Here is a 23,804-nt window from a genome sequence, read left to right on the forward strand (position 1 = left end):
TTAGAACCAGAAGCAGTCATTTGTTCTCACTTAGCATTAGAGGCTGGGAAATTCAGAGAATTAAAAGCAACTTCTACCTTTATTCTCCTTCATATGAGAAGAGAAGGCTGGTGCTCTTTGGCATATGTAGGTCTAAATGAAACTTGAGAGCTTTGATCAATAATCAAAAAAAAGAAAAAAAAAGAGAAATCTTTATAGAAAACCTGGAAAATTCCACCAAAACTAAATAATGTGCATGACATTAAAACTGTATGTGTTTGAAAACTCATCTTTTTTAAACCTTTAGTCAGAAATATTCTTGGCCGATGTTACTGAACAAAAGATATTTTCAAGAACAAACGTGTTTTGGGGCTCTGAGTAAGTTGTAATACATGAAGTGATTAAAGCCTTATTAATTAGAAGTTAACACTAGATTTCTTTTCAGAGTCATCAAGGCTTAGGGGAGGTTTAGATTTGCATAATATTTGCATTTGTCATACCTGCCTGTCAATCACAACCATAAGACAACAAGGCAAAAAGTGCTAAAGGATCGATTACAGGAAGAATTCTTAATGAAATGTCTCGATGTATCCATGGAGTTTGCAAGGAGGATAAAGAGTGTATTTTGTCTAAGTTGAAACTCAACTTTGGGAGGGAAGAAAATAGAACATCATTCCTCACCCCCACTTTAAGAGACCTTCATCTTTAAAGAGACAAAACATAACTTCCCCTTGTGATCTAGGTGGAAAATCTGACTCACTTGAAAATGAGTTTGACTCTAGGATATTGGGTGGGGTAAGATATTTTATTTTGTGATCCTTTTAGATATATATATTATTTTAATAAAATTTTATGATAAAAATGTCATGTTTGGAAATAAAGCAAAATGAAAGCCTCACAAAATGATCCTCACAAAAATGATCCTCATGCCTGTTATGAACAGAGGTAGCCTCTGTTCATATTTTGATGTGGTTTACTGATTTGTATCACAGGAGTGAATTCCAGAGCATAGCTCAGACAGTCCTATGGTTAAGGTATTTACTTATAAATATATTTCTCTTTTCTTACTATTGTGATCTGTGTTTTTCTCCTTCCCATAATGACGATAAACCTAGCTGTATGAGAGCTGTGTTTTGACTAAATAATTCTGTGGCCCTGGGCAGGGGTGCTGTGCATTTCTCAGACCCATCCCACATCCTTTCTGGAAGGACAGTCTCACAGTCCAGAAGTTTCTCAGTTGGCGTTTGTCTGGAAGTGCTGCTCGTTAACCTTGCTTTCCTCTTCCCTATGTTCCTTCTCTTCTCTTTCCTCTTCCCCTTGTTCGTCAATTTCTATTCTTCTCTGTTTCAGCAAAACAATATCAGTCAAGGTAATTGATGATGAGGAGTATGAGAAAAACAAGACCTTCTTCCTTGAGATTGGAGAGCCCCGCCTGGTGGAGATGAGTGAGAAGAAAGGTGGGGGAGCTGCTCCAGGGCTGAGCCCAACAGCTTCTGCTGGCCTGTGCCACCCCTGGATGCCTGCACTCTTCAGAACGTGACTTACGATGCACACATCCCTCCACCTATGTAACAGGGCATGGATCTCCTTGGGGCCACAGTAGGCCTGGCCTGAAGCCCCATCAACCAGTTTGGGCCACTCTGCGCATTGCATTCTGAGCATCAGCAGTGCAGTCAATCTTCCATTGCCGGCAATGCTGGTTTTGATGCTAGCTGCACCCCCATAAAGCCAACGGTCTGATTTCTTAATTTGGGGTAACTCCTGACTGCTAAATTGAAGGAGAAGAATTTGCATCAGTGATGGATTGGCAGAGAAGATTAGCGGGGGCCAGCTGAGAGTCCCTGGATGCCCTTTTACATACTCCTGGAGGTGCATGTGTGGCCCGTTCTCCTTCCATAACATCACAGTAACATGCTGCTTGGTGAACACCTAGCATGAGCGTGTGACTCCAACCATTTGTTTTGCCTTTGTCTTGTGTTCCCACAGGAAGATCATTACCATTAGAATATTTGACCGTGAGGAATATGAGAAAGAGTGCAGTTTCTCCCTTGTGCTTGAGGAACCAAAATGGATAAGAAGAGGCATGAAAGGTGTGAGAGTATTCAAAGACATACCAGCGAGAAATTGTACTCTTCTCTCCGTGTCTCCTACTCTCACACTTAACTCTCTCCTCTTCCTCGGCTTCCAAGTACTATACTTCCTCTCCTTTGAAGCTTTGGCAATTTCATTCCCCTTCCCTCTTCCACCATGCACCAAGAAATGCCCCCTTTCTTCAGGAAATGCCAGTTCACCTTAATTGATTCAAGATTTCAGAAATAATGGGAGAGAGTTCTGTAATTCAGAAAGGATGACATAAAAGCATAATTTCTGGGTTTAGTTTTTCACTACTCAGGAATCATTCAACAATTTGGTTCCAGCTATTAAGCATCCCCTAATACGTTAGCGATGGACACTACTGTGTACATGTTAGTCATGGCAGTTGTGTCTCATGGTAAATAATAGGAAACTTCAGAATTCAATCATTAGTCTTCCTTAGAGAAGCCAGTTTTCAAAAACAAAAAGCAGTAAGAACAAAGATCTTTAAAGAGTAGTATTCATTTTTGCGTAGTATTATTCATATCATCAGATATGAAATTTAAAAGGTATAAAACCTATAGGCATATGAATTTTCTTTAGTAGAAAGGACATGATGATAGTTCATTAAGAACTTAACCCTTAATTAAGGCTGATTCTACCTTATGCTTCAAACTCTTTCAATTCTTATTGAACTGACACATTTCTAACAAAGAAATTTTTTCTAAAAATAAAAAACAGCATGAAATTAAAAAAATTTTTAATTTTGTTTAAAAACAAAATTTTAGAGCTGAATTTTATATCAGCTTTAAAAATAGTTTTTTTTTTTTTTTTAATTTTGAATTATTCTAAAGGCTTCCCATAATTACCCTCTAATAGTGGCCATTTTGGAGAAGGCAATAGCACCCCACTCCAGTACTCTTGCCTGGAAAATCCCATGGATGGAGGAGCCTGGTCGGCTGCAGTCCATGGGGTCGCTAAGAGTTGGACACGACTGAGCGACTTCACTTTCACTTTTCACTTTCATGCATTGGAGAAGGAAATGGCAACCCACTCCAGTTTTCTTGCCTGGAGAATCCCAGGGACGGGGGAGCCTGGTAGGCTACCGTCTATGGGGTCACACAAAGTCGGACACGACTGAAGTGACTTAGCATAGTGGCCATTTTTAAAGGAATGGTAAATTTAATGGTATCTATAAAATGAACGTAGTACATATTGATTGCATTCAAACAATTGATGAGAACAGTTTAAATGGTTAAATGACCACTTTGCAAGAAATATATACTTTTACATGTAAAGGAAAAATCAAATACAAAAGACTAATTCCTATATAGACCCAACATTTGGGGGAATTTAACTAATCTTGCTTTTATTAGATAGAACACACTGGCCTCTGAGTCCATCAGAAAAATGAAGTTGTCCTGACTTAATCAGGACAAGTTCCAAAAGGTAACAGGAGCCTTTGGAATGATGGAGGAGGAGCACTTTAATGCAGCTTATTTAATATGCTCCATAGACAGCAGGTGAAAGAAAAAGACACTTTAGAAAATTGTGCTGATTTCTTACAAAGATGGGATCAAAAATGCCTCATTAACATACAGGAAAAAGCACTTACTTCTAATTGTATTCCTCCAAAGGATTGCCTTTTATGTCAAGGAAGAGCATCTTGGATACACAGCTCTTTCGATTGTCATTTTAGTAAAATATGCCTTCATATAAAAGCAAATTAAAATTCCTTGATCTGCTTTCAACACCCACCAAGTAGATCTGTGTCGTCATAAATAAAATGACTGACTTGTTTTTGAAAGTATCCTCTGATGCCACTACCATTAGAAAACTGGTCCTGAAGAAGTAATTGTAACATTCTCATCTGTAACTGTGGAAGTCATTTATTTGATACATTTAGGCAAGTAGATTTTACCAAAATAAAGTGCTACAGTTACAGTCTGAGTTTAAAGCACATAGCCTGAAAGACAAAGTATGTATGTCCTCTCCCCCGATCACAAGCCTTCCCTCGCTGACTTGTCAGTTTCTGTGAAATTATGTGTCCGCAAGAAACGATGTGGCTGTCCAATTAGAATGTGCAGAAGTCATAGGTAATGACACACAAATAAGCACTAATTCCTGGGACTCAAGTTTTGAGGATTTAAAAAAACCTGAGCATTCCTTGATGATCGAATATCATGCATATAGAACTTCCAGAGAGAGAACTTCACCTTGGGGCAAAGTCTCCTTATCAGGAGAGATGGCCAAAATGAAATGTCCTAAGATGTTTCCTCTGTTTTCATTGAAAGGTACATGAAAGGTACAATCCCTGAGATCCTGGATGATTTCAGACTTCTGTCTGTTGAATTCACTAACTCCCAGGCAATTATTTCATGAGGAAGACTCATAAAATATTTCTGCTCTATTTGGCAAACTAGATATATACACTGTGTGTAAACATATAATGGGCATGTTTTCTTAAATGTCAAGAAATGATATATAAAGTAAATTGTTTATATATACAATCAGGCACACCAATTTGCAGAAATTAGGGATTTTTTTGGGAAATACTCCCAATGCCACATTTACTTGGCATGCACCATTTAGTAGCAGCTCCCTACCACTATAATCAGATCTGCCTGGATTTCTTTCTGCTGATATTCCTCTTACTTTCATTATTCATCTGGTCTCTTATTCTGTGTTTGTCTTTGTCTGTTTCCTTCACAGCCCTGTTATTGAATGAGCTTGGTAAGCATTTCATTTCTTGCATTTCCTTTCCATTTTTCTAGGTTATTTTCCTTTTCTATCAGGTGCCACAGTAGCTTTCTGACTTATCCTTTATTTCTATTGATTTATTAACAAGATTGTTGTTTAGAGCGATTGGTCTCATAATTTTGTGGAAGTCAGATAGTTTGCATTCCACTTTTAGTTTAGTATTACCTTTTTAAAAAAATCAGTGATTTTTTTAGGCATGCACAAGAATTAAATTTGTGCACTGAACATCATAACCTTAAAAGAATGATTAATGGTTAAGTCTTGAATTGATATTTCCATACCTTTCTTAATTATAAATACAATTTGGCAAGTTTTTGTACCTTGGATGGGTTGTCTGGTGGTCTGATGTCACAGGTATTTGTTATTGAGAGTATAAATGAAATAAATGGTAACACTTATTTATTTTCTTTCTTTTTTAGGTGGCTTCACAATAACAGGTATGAATTTTTTAAGTCTAATGAACCAAATTTTATTTTTTACTATCTGTTCTCACCATGGGTTGTTTACATTTTAAAAAATTATTTCCCATTTTTATTTCCTTTTAATGAAGGGAAATACCTGTATGGTAAGACAATTTTTTAAAATGTTCTTCATTTTCTCCCAGTTACCCTTAAATATCAAATAAGAACCGCATCTTACTTACCCAGAATTAACCTTTAGCTGTGGTACACGGTGTGCTCTTGCTGATTTTACACATTTTATGTTTTACACATTAACAAGGTGTGTGTTGTGTTTATTTATGAGCAAATTTGTATGGAGAACCTGTAATTGGTCGTGTTTTGACACTGATCAATTTACAGATATGCACATAGTGCTGATAATGTGAGGGAGCTCTGCTAGATACTCCAGAGAGTACTAGAATACATACAATGATTGCTAGTCTCAAGGAAGCATAGGAGTTGACATCCAAGTCAGCTCCCTGGCCCAAGCTCAGGATTCTAATCATAGATAATGTCCTATTGGGAGAAGACAAAGCATGATGTCGCTCTGCCCACCACACCCATCTGAGAAGTTTTAGCATTCTTAACATGGTAACGAGTAATATGTCTGCCACTTGAAGTGGATGACAAAGTGTTCTGTAAAAACTCAATACTCTAGTTAAAAAATTTTAAACTCTTAAATTCAGAATGGTACCCAGCCACTGTTGACTGCATTTTTAAGCACAACTTTAGAGCTATTTCCTTGTGTATAGAAGGGAGATATTTCCTTGCAGCATCCTCTCTTTTGACCTTAAATGTTTTTGCACACTTTCAACATCATCCATGTAGATTTAGAGAGGAAAGTAAATATCCTTCTAGTTTGTCTGAAACTGCAGGTTGAAGATGTCTCTAAAGGCTGTCCTAATGGTTGTGGCATTTTCCAATACAATTATGTAGATATCAATAGTCTAATTATTTTTTTCTGAAACAAGATAGTTAAAAACATTTAGAAAAGAAACATTTTCAAAAATTCTATTTGAAAATGTTATGGTGGGGGTTGGGGTTAACTTAAACCACCATCAGTGTAAACTCATGATCAAGAAGTTTCAACATGATTCTGTCAAAGTGGAACTTTCTGAATGCATCCAATTTCCCGTGGGCTATTGCTCTCCATTGCTTTCTCTCCAGACACAATGTTTAATGACAAAATAATTCATAAGCTCTTGGAGACATAGAATTTGAAAAGGATAAAAATGCTCAACAGGGCAAGTTCTCATAGAGAATTTCTTAAACCTGATTCACCTGACTTTCTCCTAGGTCAAGTCTTCCCAGTTCTGCACTGCCAATGATGCTAGTTTTGAATCTGAAGGCAGGAATGTACATTTACTTTTAAAACTTTAATCTTTTCTTTTTCATCTTATCATTTACTGAAGTCTTTTTGGAAATGTTCTGATTCAATCACTCAATAAGTAATTGATCCTTGTGTGCTTTGAGGAAGGTAGGAATAGTATAGTATCTACTGCTTGGCCCTGTGCAACCTGCTGCTGAGACCTTAACAAAGTCTTTAGGGTAGATAGAATCTCTTGTTAAAATGTACCGATGTGTTTGGATATCTTCCTGTTTTATCATTGACTATGTCAGGATTTTGCTTTTAGGGGCTTCCTTCTGTATCACTTGAAGCATCTTCCTTTTTAGTAACTAATTAATGGTATCTAATTTTCTTTTCTCAGAAATTGTTCATATCAAGTTCTAGAATACCCGACTACTAATATCTAACATTTTCTGTCTTGGATACATTATGCCTCCAAGAGGACAGAATCATGTCTTCCAAAGGTTTTCTACTATTTCACATACTTCATTAAGCTTTTTCTTATGGTTCAGATTTTAATCTCCAATAGCAGTTTTTCTGGTGTGACCACCTCTTCCCAAAACTTGCAACGATGCAGTTAAAATGAGAGAATTTGCAGAACCCTCTTAGGATCTCTACATTGGTTTGTTCCTCTCGCTTTACATGACCCTTCTTTTGAACCAAGAATATCTGGGATCCACTCTCTATAGATACCTCTGGGGGAAGTTCTAAAATGTAGGTCTACACAGTGAAAAGCAGCTGTAAGCCCTGAAGAGCTTTCCTTTGAAGTCAGTTTGAAGCTTTGAAGTCAAGGCTTTGAGACACAGGAGCAGTAGAGGAGAATTAATCTAGCTCTTGGACTTTGCCAGCAGGTTTACGCCGTCTTTGCAGCTGAGTGTGAAAATCTAAATTTAAATCAGGATATATGGAAATTGAAAAAGTCATTTGGTCCATAACCCAGTGTCTCTATTTCAGAAATGGCGTTTGTAGTGGACATTAAATTCTGGGGATGCTTTTGGAATTTGCAAATCTTCCCCTGTTGCTGCTCATCTTTGCCTCATTGGAAGGCCCTTGTTGGTGTCTATGATGTGATTCCCCCTTGACCCTCCAGGCCCATAACATTATAACCCTTTTTATGTTATAGTTCATTAGAATCTGGAAAGCATCTCTTATTCATTATATCATTTGATCTTCAACCTTACAGGATAAGATTTTTTCTCTTACAGGAGAAGAAATGAAGGTTCAAAGAGATTAATCAATCTGCTCCAACCACTCATCCAGGGCTCAGAGCTTGGCCTTTATGTCCAAGGCCATGTGATGACTATTTCCAGCACTTTTAATTCCTTCCTCCCAACTCGTACGTTCCTACTTGTATCTTAATCCCATTTCAATCCAGAACCTCCACAGTATCTCTTAAATCCACCAGTATGAATTCCAAACAAATAAAAAAATAGGAAGACGCCAAAGCAGGAAAATTAGAGTACATTAATTTGGATATTTTTAATAAAGTTAAGTATTCTGGCTCAGTTTGCAAAGAGAGAGGCATGTTTGATTCCCAAAACAGGCAGCTAAAATTTCACTAATTAATTAAAAGTGCATAATAGTCAATATACCTCTTTAAAACTTACTCTTCCAATCATATTATGCTTATCATATGATAGTTTTCATAAGGCACATGGCTTTCTAAGGAAGCCAAACTATGAAAATTCCAACAGTTAAACACACTTTAGACCCTCCAGTACTTGGGTTAGAAGAACAAATTCCCTTCAAGTTTGACTTCTCTTAATAGTTGAGAAAACTGAATCTGAAAGAAACACCTTGTCCAAATACAGACAGCAAGCATACAGCAGAGTTTGCACAGAGGGTGAATCATGATTCCCAGGTCAGTTATGGGAACTCTTGGTAGAAATCAACAGCAGGTAGATCTGTCAGTCAGATGAACCAGGGGTTTCATGAAAACCCTCAACTAGGTAATCCAGCCAGTCATGGTGACAATGGAGCACCATTGCAAAACCTGTCAGTGTATACAACCTTTTCCCCTTCAGACTGCCCAAGAAATAAATAAGCATTATTTTTTATATTATGTTACTTGATCCTCAAACAAACCTGTGATATGGACAGAGCAGGTACTACTATCCCCGTGTTACATATGGGAAAGCTGGGGAAACGGCCTGCTCGAGACCATGTTGTTGGCACCAGTAGGCTCTAAAAGGAGCACCAAGTGCTTTCTGTAGTTTGGTGATGCCTCTGGAAGCAGGAACGTGAAGGACATGGTCAGTGCGTCTCGGACGCCTGCAGGAGTGTGGCTGCATTCCTGTCTGTGGCACGTGTGCTTCACAGGAACAATCTGGCTTGGCTCCTAGAACCCTTGCCCCATTGACCTGCTCTCTTCTGTGACCTATAGAACAGTGACCTCTGACCACTCAATCCCCAGACTAACATTGTGTGTGCTGTATGCCTTTGGGTGTGATGCTTACTAATTCCACAGAGCGCTGCTGGCAAACCAGTACCATTCATTCTGCTGACTTTTGCCTGTCCTTTTGCTAGGCCAGCCTGTCTTCAGGAAAGTTCATGCTAGAGAACATCCACTCCCCTCTACTATAATCACCATCGCAGGTACTCGTTTCCTCACGGGCCTTGAAAACCAGTTAACCGCCTTCAAGTGTTCTTTGGGTCTTTAGATATTCAGTTCATTTCAGTTCATTTCTGTTGCTCAGTCGTGTCCAACTCTTTGCGACCCCATGAATCGCAGCACGCCAGGCCTCCCTGTCCATCACCAACTCCCAGAGTTCATTCAAACCCACGTCCATCGAGCCAGTGATGCCATCCAGCCAGCTCATCCTCTATCTCCTCCTGCCCCCAATCCCTCCCAGCATCAGGGTCTTTTCCAATGAGCAACTCTTCGTATGAGGTGGCCAAAGTACTGGAGTTTCAGCTTCAGCATCAGTCCAAGTGACACAATTCAGCCCCTGTTCCCACGGAAACATTGCTATACAATGCCATGGCTTCTCTGCAGTGGGAGGGGTGTCCTGGGTCAGCCACAAGATACCGCCACAACAGCCCAGGGTGGGACGCATGGTGGAAGGGGCAGCGTGGACCTATAAAGGGGACTCTGTGCAGAGGCCTCCCAAGTTTCAGTATATTCCAGATTTCTTGCAAATCTCGCTTCTCAGGCATGGGTCTTTTATTCCAAGTATTACGAAGAATGTTTAAAAGCAAGCTGACTCTCTTCTCAGAGTCTGCCTTTCCTGCCTCCAGGCAACGAGATGTTAGCCAAACACAAACAGACGGCAGTGCATCTGTGGGGCTTCTCCAGAGTGGGACGTTGACAGGGTGACTAAACGATGACAGAACTGTCCCATGTCGACAGGAGGATTAGAGCCCAGTTTGAGCTCCTTCTCCCTTGTCACTGAGTCTCTGGATGAGGACATGGATACCCACTCTTCAGTTGTCAGCATCACCCATCACTGGCCACGGCAACAGAAGCACGCCTCAGTAGGACTTCCCTTGTTTCTCGCATCCCACACACCCACTTAATCATCATGCAGCCCTGACTGCAGAGTTGTTCCAGAATATTCCTCATGGAAATAAAGTATGGGCCTCTTTAGGTTCTAATCAGAGAGGCCAGCAGGTTGCTGCAAACTGCCAGGAGATATCTGCTCTCAGATTTCTCCCCTACAGATGATTTTATCCCAGGATTATTTTCTGTCTTGTCAATACTGATTTGAACCATGGCTCTTCATTATGCATTTGATCTTTAAGTTGTGTTGTTTTTTAAGATCATGATGTTACATAATTTATTATCAACTTCTCAGTAAAGTGAGTTTAAAAATAGGTACAGGTATATGTATTATGGGGCTTCCCAGCTGGCGCTAGTGGTAAAAATCTGCCTACTAATGCAGGAGACATAAGACACATGGGTTCGATCCCTGGGTTGGGAAGATCTCCTGGAGGAGGGCATGGCAACCAAGTATTCTTGCCTGGAGAATCCCCATGGATAGAGGGTCCTGGTGGGCTGTAGTCCATAGGGTCACACAGAGTCGGACACAACTGAAGCGACTTAGACACAAGCATGCAAGCTTATGTAGATATACAGATAGAGAGAGGGAGAGAATTAAATAGAGAATTTCTTCTATCTGAGAAACCAAACAAAAAGCACAGCATGTGCATAAAGAAGGAAATGAAACTGACTTGACCATATTAAAATGAACTGCATTTGATCCAACACTCAAAGTGAAAAGAAACATAATAGTTGATCAAAAAATGTGCTGTTAAACTATTTCCCTATTCAATAAAAGCTTTCTAAAGAGAGGACACAAAAAAATTGCTTAGCTCTCCTCTTTGCCAGTTTCAAAAATCTGGATAATGAATGCTAACTTATCTGTATCACTAGAGTAGTGGGGCTAACTCAGTCATGTCTGACTCTTTGCAACCCCATGGACCATGGCCGGCCAGGCTCCTCTGTCCATGGGATTTTCCAGTCAAGAATACTAGAGTGGATTGCCATTCTCTTCTCCAGGGGATCTTCCCAATCCAGGAATTGAACCAAGGTCTCCTGCATTGCAGGTGGATTCTTTCCCATCTGAGCTACCAGGGAAGCCCATCTGTATCATTATAGAGCAATAAAAGGATTTATCCAGCTACTATGTTACATATAAATATCTCCTAAATGTTCATGACATTTATTAAGTGAAAATAGCCTTGACTATATTGTGCCACTAAACCTTTGTGCTTTGACTTCTCTCTGCCTGGAATACCACTCCCTCCTCTATTATAATACCTCCTAGCCAGCCTTCCCATCACCTTTACCTGGTGAGCTTCTATACATGCTTCCAGGCAAATTTCAAGTATCTCCTCTCTCTTGAAGCTTTCCCTGATTCCCTGGGGCAGAGGGAAGCTGCTCTCTCACCCTGAATCTGCAGTCCTTAGCTTGTTGTAGTAGAAGTTGCCCGGTCTATATGCCTCACTTCCCACTGGACCATGAGTTCCTAGAAAAGGGAATGGGGTTGGAAGGCCTCAGTGTGCTGACATATGGTAAGAGTGTGATGACATGTGTGAAATGATTGAATAGTCCTTCTATGCGTAGAGCAAATAGACTTTTCTAACAGTGAGTTGGACAGTCACATGACAAATACTTAGTAGGCACCTACAATTTTATAGTACTATATCATAATAGGCTTGGGGGGGTGTGAGGGCAATTCAGAGAGCAATGAGACATATTGTTCTGTCTTGTTAAGTTTTTATGCAGGATATTTGATGTAAATGTGGTTTTTGGAGAAGGAAATGGCAACCCACCCCAGTATTCTTGCCTGGAAAATCCCATGGACAGAGGATCCTGGCAGGCTACAGTCCATGTGGTCACAAAAGAGTCAAAGACTACTTACTGACCAAAGAGCAACAACAAAAGGTAGTTTAAATACAAAATGTAGTATATTAGAAGTGTCCATGTTTAATATATACACACACCAAATACTAAGAACTGACTTATAGTGGTCATTCCTAAGCAAGTCAGTTGAAGGGTATTGCATGCAATAAGAGGTAAAGTTTTGAAAAATAAATAGGATTCAGCTAGGTGAAAATGGGGAAGGTTTTCTAGATGGGTAGACAGCAGGATAAAGTGTGGCATTAAATTCAAGTCTGGAAAAAGAGTGTAGAAGGAAGCAATAGGAACAAGGTGCCCTGCTTTTCTTTAGTCTGAAATCTGTTTGGATATTCCTAAATTTTGGTCATTCTCATACCTCTTCTCCATTATTTCGTTTGGCTTCATACCAACTAATCAGTTATGTACTTCATGCAATGTTTTGGCTCATGTTTTTACTTCACTAATTTTGTTTAAAAACAAAACCAAGTCACTAACACTAATGGAAAGCTAGTATTTGTCATAAATACAAAATAAGGTTAAAATTTTTAGGATGAAAATAGTTAACTTCTGCTCTATGCAGTCCAGTGCTCTATGCCTGAGAAATGTTTTCTCTTTCCTAAAGGATAGAAACCCTAATGTCAGGAACTAGTTACAGATGTAACAGCCCCCAAATAAGCATGTCTTCATCATCAGAAGGACTCAAGGATGATTAAAAAGGGAATAACCTTTTTGCTCACTACATGATTTGATTTCGTTTACTACCATGTCCGTATAGTTAGTGTCATGTTTCAGATCATTTCATTTTGTGAAATGCAGTTTAAAGTAATACCACTGTATTGTATCACCTTTCTTTTGTAATTTCTCTATATTTTTCTACCTAAATCAACTTGAATCCCATTAAAAACAACTTCCCATTTGTAAATAAACTATGAAAAGCGAACATAGTAAATATTCTTCCCCTAATGTCTTGTAATTCAAATTAAAATCCAAGTGGCACTTTCACTTTCCTATAAAGTGCTAGCAGTACCTCTAGCCCATCTGCTCCGTAACAACTGGCCTAGGAACTAGTTTTCTGCATCATTTGCTGGCGCATCAGATGGACCCACCATGGCAGGGTCCCTCAGCAGAGGGAGGCCATGTGACTTTGGAGGGGAAAGGAATTGTGAACTCCTGCAATAGCTGATGCCTAAATGCAAAAGGCAAGGAGTCTGGCTACAAGTCCTTCCCACCCTGATCGCTCCCTAGTCCACAGATTCCTATTGCAGGCAGTTTGCCTAGAAGGTTCTAGAAATAAGGGCATCAGGGCTGCAGTCTCTCTGTACCACCAATACTAGATCCTTTTCAGTGAGGTCCATTCCGCTCAACTGTGAGGGGAAGTGGCCTGTCTTGTTCCACATCCTGAGCCTGAAGAACAGGGGGCTGAGTGATTATAGGAAGAGTGGTTGTCCTTCACATGTGCATGGCCTTTTCAGTCTGGGATTTATCCTAATGACCTTCACACAGAGAGGAACCAACTGTGAGCTTCCCCTCATTAATGGACTCTCAAGTCCATTAACATTTTCTTAGTACCCACGAGTTTCTCCTGGAGTGTAAATTACTTGGTAGTTCTGGAAATAATCATGCCCCCATGGTGAGTAGTAGTAACTCCCTGAAGGCCTCACGCTCCCTCTTCCTTGTTTCCTTTTAGATTAATGTGATCAAGGTCCTCCCAACCCATCAGCTTTGCACCACAGAGAGACAGACCTGGAGTACAGGATCTTACTAAAATGCGGAATGCATGGATGCTTAGCTTCTTAACTTGTAGTAGCAAATAAGAGGCTAAGATAAGAATATCCCATCTATCATCTCTTTGCCCTGGGGGCATTTTCTGTTGCCTCTTGAAAGTAGAGAGGAGGAGACCGGATTCTTTCACCTGGCAGCTTTAATTGTGTTTCCTCTTCGTCATGTGCTAAAAGGATGCGTACGAATGGCCAGGTGAACCGGCACCCTAGGGAACACCTGGGTGATTCCCTCATCATAGATGCCATATGGCAGAGTTTTCCCAGGGATATGATCCTGTCAGTTGCTTTTCCTGATCTGCTCTTTGGCTGGTGGTTAGTTTGTGGGATGTTATGATCACTTGCTGTCACAGTGATCACGGCCCCACATGACAGGCATCTGTCCAGTTCTCCCCTCCTTGCGACATCACCCCAGGGACTTCCAGTAGGTCATCAGGACTTCCTTTCTTCTTGGTGTCCTTGTTTCAGGATCCAGGGATTTCCAAATAGAATGGAGTCCATCCTCAATCTCTTGCCCTTCCCTTTCACAGATGAATATGATGACAAGCAGCCACTGACCAGCAAAGAGGAGGAAGAGAGGCGCATTGCGGAAATGGGGCGCCCCATTCTGGGAGAGCACACCAGACTGGAGGTGATCATTGAAGAATCCTACGAGTTCAAGGTATGCTTCTCAGCACTGCCCAGCAGGAAGGCAGGGCCCGTCTCTGGACCCAGACCGTTCGTAGTGTTGGTCTGTGCTGTATGATCTATCCAGAGAGAGGAACTGGCTCACTGATGGAGGGACCATCAGGGCAGAAGTGGAATTCGAGAGTTGGTAGGGAACCAGCAGATCCTGTAAACTTAACAGCATCAGAACCAGGGTCTGGGGTTCTGGTTCAGAGTCCGATCACTAACAGGATCCAAGGTGCCCTAAAGGGAGGCTTTGTCTAAGAGGATAGCAAGGAGAGGCAAAGATGGGTTCTAAGAGACTGTTATGTGTGAAAGAAACCATGCTTTGTTTGAAAGAGCTAGTCAATCTAGGAGAAGCAAAGTCTTGGCACTGCTAAAAACGAGGCTTTTGTTTGGAGGGAGGTTGGTAAGCTCTCCCCACAGAACATGCAATCGATAAGCTCTCATGTATATGTAGTCATCTTCTCAAGATCCTAGGACACTTGAGTATAATCTGCAAGCTGAAGGTAGAGTGCCTGTAACCAGAGAGTTTGTCATCAGACACAAAATTAGATTTCCAGTTCTCTGGATGAGAAAAGTCATATTTCATAAGTTGAGCAAATGGACCTTAGGATGAGCTTAGGACTTAGAGGTGAAAGTTTCCATCTGTTCTTAGCTGCTTACTGAGCCCTCATCCCACTCCCACCCCATCTCACTCACATGGTCCTCCCTCCTAGAAGCCCCCCAGTAGAGGTGCACCTGCGTTCTTCAGTGGAATGTGAAAAGGTTTCCAGAACTACATGCCAGAGCTCAGCAGCATTTTCCCCACTTATTTTTGAAAAGCAGATCCTGCTTCTGTTTGGAAGACCAGAATGAAGAATCCAAAAGGGAGAATCAGGCCACCAGCCTAGAAACCAGAGCCCTCTGGATTGTATCTGGAGTTTTCACGGTTGTGACTTCTTTGCCTTTTGCTGGGCCTGTTCATTATTTTTTTTAATTTAGTTCACAAAGGAAGGTGCCTGATAGGAAATAGGTGGAAAGAAAAATTTCTTTGCAAATTAAAGTGGCATTTAAAAGATAAAAATGCAATTAAACTTTCCCCTTCAGGCCACCATGGATGTGTTAACTCATCCTTCCAGCCATTCCCACAGAACGAGAGAGCAGGATAGACACTGGGACCAGTGCTTTCTAGGCAGACCCCGACCATCAGAACCCACCTGGTGTTTGATCTGGAACCTGGCCAGCTGCACATACATGACTGACATGTGCTTGTGTTCCCTGAGATTCCTGAGGCACAGACATCTCAGCCTGTCCATGTTTGTGGACCACTCTGTTCATGTGTCCATCTTCACTCTTCCTCATGCACCTCCTTTTCACCTGGAATCAGAGAAAGCCTGGTACTACCACTTGTGGCAGCAGAGACTCTACAGCTTGGCATTTCTGTAAACACTAGTTCCCCCATCCTCCCAGGACTTGCCTGGGAATTATTTTTATTTTTATTTTTATTATTAGACACTAACCCTAACCCTCTCTCTTCTGGAACAACCCTGAGCTTTCCCCTTCCATGTACCCATGACCAGGAAGAACAATCACAGTCACTTCCTGTAGGAAGAATTGGGTTGGGTATGGCAGGGCACAGTCTTCTAGGCAGCAAAACTTTCTTGGGTTCAAAGCTCTTTCTGGTAGCCACACCAATGATCCAAGCATTTGAAAGTCACCCAACACTCTCTCCATAAGTCTAGTTGTTTGCAATACTTATCTTTCTAGAATAGCTTCCAGAGGACATGTCCTCCCATGTCCTCTAGAGTTCATCAGTGTGTTTACTATTAACATTGAAGGGCACATTGGGTTATGTTTCTGAAGTGCCTTCAAGGATTAACATTGATATAATTTTATTCTCTTAAGAATTTTTTTCCTAGACCATAGCCATTTTAAAGAACTCGTTCAGAGCCCTCAGAACTGCATTAAAGACCCAAATCTGGGGTCACATCTAACAATGTTCAAGTCTGCTTTGCCCACTGGGTTCTTATTTACTGTCTTCTGACGTAGTACTGGATTTTTCTAACACCCGTGACTGAGGCTGAGGTTAAAACAATTGCTCACAGTCTAGAGCAGTGAAGAGCTAACAATGGATGTTTAGGAAATCTTCCAGGCCAGTGTCAATGGGAATGCTCAAGTATAAAATTTCAAATTCACCTTATTCTTTCATCTACTCCTATAGGTCCAGAGAGGACATGTATGTAAATTAAGTCCTGGGAAGAACCCAGGCTATCTCATAGTCCCTTAGAGTTAACATGAACTAAAGTTTATGATCTACCTGAGGTTTTACCTATATATACATTTCAAGTTTAGTTTATCTTATAACTTAGCTCTTTAGAGACATGTCTGAGGCAATATTGTTTGAGGTATTTAACTGTTAGAGAAGATTCTCTTCTCAGTTATTCATCCCCCAGGTGATAAGATTCTCAGCCTTGGCTTTAGAATAAAGAGGGTTCCTTTGGAGAGGCCTGCCCCAAGTTTCCATCATATTTAGGAAAAGTCAAGGTCATTTCTTGTTACATTCTGCAGAGAACTTTGAATCAGCATCAACCATGACACTTGGAGGACTTAACAAGATTGGCTGAGTCGAGAGAAAAGTCAGCGGCTTGTCCTGTGCTTCTAGTTACGGCAGTCCTGATGATGACAGCTGTTATCAGGGGCACTAACATGTGTAGACACAAAGCTGGAGGCCGAAAGGCCACCACCCTGCGGAGAAACAACCTGGCAAGGGATGATGTGAAAGGACAGAGTGGGCCCCTTGGAGATGGGCCTTTTCAGGTTTATTATCCTCAGAATATTTTCCTTCAGTTCCAATGACGGTTGTACCTGACATTCTGATATGGCTTTGGCCTTCCAGATGGATCCTTCAGATCACATTTTCCTTCCTCCTGATTAGCTGATAACATGCTCTCTTTCTCTCTCAAACCTTAGTCAATTCAGGGACACTGCCTTAAACATGTACATGTTTTCACCTAAGACAAATGATATGTGTTTTCTGCCTCTTTGCAATGAGTGGGAATTCGAGGAAGCTCTGACAGTAAGTGTGGGCGTGTGGTAGACTAGTCGGGTGGTAGTCTCTCTGGGAAGAACGGCCTCAAGTCCCAGAAGTGACCCTTCTCCTTGCAGTTGCTGTGATTTGTGGTAGTGCTTTGGGTGCATCTGCTTCCTTAGTTTTCTTGTGAATGCTTGGCTGCTCCTGTTGTTCCATGAACTGACATTTATGTGGAAAGCTAAGAGTGCTAATTGTACAGAACCAAGCTTAAAACAAAAGTCTTAAAAAAAAGAAGAAGTGACTCAGTATTAGTAGAGCAATGGAAAATTTAGTGCAAGGTCATTACAGTGTGCCGTAAACCATGGGCCCCAACCTCCAGGATCTAATGCCTGATGATCTGAGATGGAGCTGATATAATAAAAATAGAAATAAATGCATGATAAATGTAATGTGCTTGAATCATCCCCAAACCATTCCCACTCCAGTCTATGGAAAAAAATTGTCTTCCACGAAACTGGTGCCAAAAAGGTTAGGGACTACTGCCCTAAACCATACAAATTGACTTTTTCTTGGCTTTTCTCATTTGCAACAGGAGTCAGGTGAGATGAATTCTCTAATAGCCACTAGTCTTACAAAACCAGTAGCCAAAGAAAAATCCATTTATTGAGGATCATACAACAGCAGTCTTGAGATTCTGCTGTTTGGCTGCATTTCATTGATTAACAAAAATATAGTAAGAATAGGTTTTAATTTTGTAATTTCTCTGCCACTTCTGGATGTTCACTGATAGATAATGCTGAGCAGGGCATAGATAAATTCAGTTGCAGACAGCACACTCTAGATGAGGCCAAGAGAGAAGCAAGTTCATGAAGCATCCAAGAGGAAAGGGTGGGCTTTGCAACATCCTCTCTTCTAACCACTGAGGCCATTCTTCCTTGGCCATTAGGCATTGAAGGAGGCTTGTATTCGCTACAAAGAAGTTTCCATTTAAGGATGTTTCCAAGTCAGGACCGTGCTTGTTTGCATAAACATAACAGTGTTTGATGTCAATACTGTTGTTCTGAGCCTAACATCTGCTACCTTTATATAACTCTGGTGTTTCAAAATCAACAAGGTCTGAGATTTCCGGAGGCCTTAACCAACCCAGCCGTTATTATCTGATTCTTTTCAACCTTTCTAGAGTACCGTGGACAAACTGATTAAGAAGACAAACCTAGCCCTCGTGGTTGGGACGAACAGCTGGAGAGAGCAGTTCATCGAGGCGATCACTGTCAGTGCTGGTGAGTGCCTTTCTATGAATATTATGAATGATAATGTCATTCATTACAAGCTTACTTTTCCTGCCATAAGCACTTGGTTTATGTCAAAGCACCAAAGATTCTCTGTGATGAAATTAAAAGAAAAATAAATGTATTTGTAGCATATATGCACATTTTGGGGACAAATTTAGACTTTATAGATGAAGTAAAAGTCTTCAAACAGAACTTCCTTCTCTGTCTACTTTGCGTCTTTCTCTCTGGAAATAGACAAGATAAATTTAAAGCCTTCACATCTCAAACTCATGGATAGCCAATCACAGGGCTTTGTCTGGAAAATTTCCTGAGAGCAGGAGAAGTGGCCAAGTGTAGATCAGAAAGGAAGCAGCAATATCATTGGTGGGGCAGGGTGACATGAAGACCCTTCGCCACCACCATCTGCATCATTTTAAACTCTCTTCAACAGCATTAAGTGTTTGTACTGGCTCTGGACATAAAAATAGAATCACATTCTGTTTCTTCCTGTACATGCAAAGTGAAGAGTTTTATTTAGGAAAATCCTGCAAAATGAAGTGTGCTGCAAACACAAGGAGCCAGACACCTGAGGAAATTAAATTCAGAAAGATGTATCTGTTTCACGCATTGCCAAGCCTTGTCCATTCTCTGTGTGATTGAATAAAGGTGGAGGAAAGCCCCTTTCAGAGATTCAGGAAAGCGCCACCATCATGGTTTTCAGTTCTTCTGCTGCATTTCCACTGGTTCTTTCTCTTTAAAGATCCCTGCAGGCTCATCCTTTACTGTTGCAGTGAATGAACAAAACTAGAATTTTCTAGTAGTGATTCCCAGACTGTAAAATACGAGAACAGCGTCACTAGAGGTTGGGTCATGACTTCTAACACAACCCCCTCTTTCCAATCTGCCAGAGAATAATTTGACAGATCTCCCAAATACTGTGGAACAGAGGGTGGTAAAGGAATGTTTGTGCCTCTTTATTAGTAGTACTGTTTATAATCACACTTTGGTTTCTTGCAATGGAGTCCACAGTGGAAATTCATGAACAGTAAATGATGAGTAATTGCTTAGGGGGAGTAAATCTGAAATTTACACATAAATTCTAGTGGAGGTAAGGGACTCCCTGTGTTATTCTGTTCGGACTGCTGTCACAAAATACCAGAGACTGGGTGCACTTGTAAACTACAGAAACTTACTTCTGGAAGTCCAGTGTGAGGGCCTGGTAGATTCAGTGCCTGGTGAGAGCCTGCATCCTGGTTCCTGGACAGCTGATTTCTCACTCTGTCCTCACATAGAAGAGATGAGGGAGTGCTTCAGGGTCTCTCTTTTTAAAAAAATTTACTGCATTGTAGTTGATTTGCAATGTTGTATTAGTCTTAGGTATATGGCAAAATGATTCAATTATACACATACCTATATTCATTCTCTTTCAGATTATTTTCTCATACAGGTTATCAGAATTTTGAATAGAGTTCTCTGTGCTATGCAGTAGGTTGGTTATCTTGTTGCTTATCTTATATATAGTAGTATATGTATATTCATCTCAAGTTCCAAGGGCATTAGTCCTGTTGATGAGGACTTTAACCTGATGATTTTATCATTTTCCAAAGGCCACACTTCCATATACCATCATATCAGGAATTAGATTTCAACATGTGAATTTGGGAGGGACATAAACATTCACTCTCTAGAAGTCCCTCATTATGGCTTGTATTTTTTCTGTAAATCTAAGATTACTATCTGAGGCGTGGGAGTTATACTCCTTCTCAGAGAGAATACAAACTAAAAGGACAAAAATAACTTGTCTAAGACACTGTTGACAAGGCCAGTGGTAGAAGATATTTTAAAATAACCAAATTATTTTATGGGCTTTGACATATCAGAATTGAAACATTAAAAGCAGCATAAGCCTTAATGGATCATTTCTAATAGTTTCCACATTTCCTTTGGCCACAGATGTATGAGCATTTAAATGATGATCATGACCTGGTCTCATTCATTCATTCATTCGTTTTTCTATATATCAATCATCGTTCTTGGTGCAAAGGATATGACAGTGAATAAAACAGACAAATATTCCTGCCTGCATGAAGCTTACCTTCTAATGCAGGAGATAGCAGATAAGTAAAATAAGCAAGAAGTCAAAGTGTATGTACAATGATGAGCTTATCATCAGAACAACAAAGCTGTGGAGGGGGATAAGAAGCTTGCCTAAGGGGCTGCATTGGACAGTGGCCAAGAAGACACAGTCCATAGCCTTGTCACTGCTGAATTTGCTTTTCTAGCAGTGGGGTGGTTTTGTGTTGATTTATCGGCACATTTTTGTAACTTTCAGGGACCAAGGTAAACATTTTATGGCTGATCTATGGTAATGGAAAAGGGTGGTTTTAAACAGCAAAAGTGATTATGCTGTAAAGTTGTATTTTTGCTCCTGATCAGAATAGGTATACAGAGAAACAACTCTAAAGATGCTAAGACTTTCTTACTTTAAAGGGGAAGATTTTGGTTTGACAGCCCTTTCTTACCTTGAATTAAATCCTCTTGAAATCTCAGGAGGTCAGTATTATGACTGTCCTGACCTTTGGGAGGAAAAATCTGAGCCTCCGCAAGGCAACTTGGTTTTGGAAAGTAGCCCAGAGCCCTGATCTACCAAATACTAGTCCAGTGTGCTGTCCACAGCTCTTGAGAGAGAAATGTCAAAGCAAGGAAAACTGCTCTTCCCCTCCAGCTCGTGACTTCCCTTGGCTTTGTCACCACTGCTGATACTCTTTTCTTCAGCACTTAGATAATGGGACTAAGTCCCCTCACATCCTTTGAAGAACTGTTGATGAAGAAATGCAAAACCCCTCAAGGATTCTTATTTATCATGCAATGTATTGTGTTTAAGTTTCTAAATGTATGCTTGGAAACAAGACAAAATGGCTTAGAAATTTGCAGGCTGCTGGGTAAAATTGACCTTCTTTACAATTTTGAGACAAAATATCAGAAAAGCAAACTGATAGTTTATAGGCCTTAAATTACATGAAGGGCAGTTAGGAAGCTCAATAGTTGTCATTATGATTAAATTTAGGTCTCTAAAGAATGTTAATATTCTTGGGTTGTTAGACAATAAAATTGGTAAAGCAACATTTCTTGACAACAGAATTTTGTTGGATTTTAAGATTTCATGGCTAAATAGTTGAGAATTAGAAAGAGTTGCCTTATTAAAAATGTTAAATTGCTTTTAAATGGCTCTACTGTGAGGTTTTGTCCCATGCAATTTTCTGTGCAAAATTGAAACGATCTATCTTCCTAAACAAAATAATAATTTCATAAATTGGATTTTGCTTCTGTTTCCCACTGATTATATTTAAACTAGTTTTAAGGTAACCTCTGGCAGTCTTTTGGTTCCCCTACCTTCACTGAATTTCATAGCTCTGTCCCTAGACCTCCTGGGACCATAGTGTTTCTGTAAACCAAGTTCTTTTAGTTCAATATTTGAAGAGTTAAAGGACTCATTTGATTCCAGGGACCAGAAGGGGATTATACAGTCATGTCCCTGAAGTTCTCCTTCTGTCTTTCCCTGGATAGACTCCCAGGAGTGGTGGCCTGCAGCACTGAGGTGCCTGTAAAAATTTGCAAGACAAGTTGAGTACCATTAGGTGGTATGAGCTGTGCCAGCACATGTATTTCTAAGGGAAGCCAGAATTCACTGTGTGTCCAGTTTGAATTTCCCCCAATGCCACCTTCTTCCTAGTATCTCTACGAAGACAGGAATGAAGGTTAGCTTTAAGAAATCATGGACCAGCTGGGCTACAAGGGAGAAATGTGTCAGGAAGAGGGCAAAGGTTATTTGGGTAAAGAGAAGCAGAATGCCAGTGCCAATTCCATAGCCTGCACACTGCCGTTCTTCCCAGCAGCCTGGGCTATAGTGAGGTGAAGGGCAGAGGGGTGACAAACCAGGCTTTGGAGTCAGATGCGTGTTTGTGTCCCAGACCTCCAACAGCTTCCCGGATGACTCCAAGAAGATTGTTGTTGTTTAGTCTCTCAGTCGTGTCCGACTCTTTTGCAACCCATGGACTGTAGCCTCTGAGGCTCCTCTGTCCATGGGATTACCCAGGTAAGAATACTGGAGTGGGTTGCCATTTCCTTCTCCAGGAAATCTTCCCAACCCAGGGGTCAAACCAGTGTCTCCTGCATTGGTAGGTGGGTTCTTTACCACTGAGCCACCTGGGAAACCCTCTAGGCAGATTACTTCCCCTCTATATTTCAGTCCCCTTATGTGGAAAGTGGAGAAAGCAGCTCCTCACTCATGAGTTGCTATAAGGACTAATCAAGGCAACATGTATTTTCACCAGAACCAACTTTTGCACTGGGATACCACAGTTGGTTATTTGGGAGGCAAATAATCTTGAATATTCTATGATAAAACTCTTAGTGGAAAAACACATAGGCAGAACACTCGATGACATAAATCAAAGCAAGATCCTCTATGACCCACCTCCTAGAGTAACAGAAATAAAAACAAAAGTAAACAAGTGGGACCTAATTAAACTTAAAAGCTTTTACACAGCAAAGGAAACTATAAGCAAGGTGAAAAGACAACCCTCAGAGTGGGAGAAAATAATAGCAAATGAAACAACTGACCAAAGATTAATTTCCAAAATATACAAGCAGTTCATACAACTCAATACCAGAAAAACAAATAACCCAATCAAAAAGTGGGGGAAAGACCTAAACAGACATTTCTCCAAAGAAGACATATAGATGGCTAACAAACACATGAAGATGCTCAACAACGCTCATTATTAGAGAAATGCAAATCAAAACTACAATGAGATGTCACCTCACACCAGTCAGAATGGCCATCATCAAAAAGCCTACAAACAATAAATGCTGGAGGGGGTATAGAGAAAAGGGAATTCTCTTGCACTGCTGGTGGGACTGTAAATTGATACAGCCACTATGGAAGACGGTATGGAGATTCGTTAAAAAACTAGGAATAAAACCACCATATGACCCATCAATCCCACTTCAGGCATATACCCTGAGAAAACCAAAATTGAAAAAGACACGTGTATCCCATTGTTCGTTGCAGCACTAGATACAGCAACCTAGATGTCCCTCAACAGATGAATGGATAGAGAAGTTGTGGTACA

At 40.6% G+C, this 23,804-nt stretch overlaps 1 protein-coding gene across 19 annotated transcripts in view; it reads left to right on the forward strand.

The window, feature by feature from the left end:
• Window positions 1-23,804, forward strand: part of SLC8A1 (solute carrier family 8 member A1) — a 447,983-nt gene that overhangs the window by 355,441 nt on the left and 68,738 nt on the right. For 7 of the 19 annotated variants that reach the window (XM_086327294.1, XM_086327301.1, XM_086327297.1 and 4 more), the window contains 7 exons: window positions 1,330-1,436; window positions 4,765-4,785; window positions 5,232-5,249; window positions 5,363-5,377; window positions 9,127-9,195; window positions 14,250-14,380; window positions 18,579-18,678. In XM_086327294.1, the coding sequence (XP_086183420.1) occupies window positions 1,330-1,436; window positions 4,765-4,785; window positions 5,232-5,249; window positions 5,363-5,377; window positions 9,127-9,195; window positions 14,250-14,380; window positions 18,579-18,678 (461 nt within the window). Of the gene's footprint in view, window positions 1-1,329; window positions 1,437-1,965; window positions 2,070-4,764; window positions 4,786-5,231; window positions 5,250-5,362; window positions 5,378-9,126; window positions 9,196-14,249; window positions 14,381-18,578; window positions 18,679-23,804 lie in introns of those variants that run through there. The other 12 variants (XM_086327298.1, XM_086327299.1, XM_086327305.1 and 9 more) reach the window with 8 other exon arrangements.

This window comes from Bos grunniens, chromosome 11 (genome assembly GCF_055505025.1).
Source record: "Bos grunniens cultivar Pamir isolate PY7600 chromosome 11, Bosgru_T2T1.0, whole genome shotgun sequence".
Classification (NCBI taxonomy): Eukaryota; Metazoa; Chordata; class Mammalia; order Artiodactyla; family Bovidae; genus Bos; species Bos grunniens.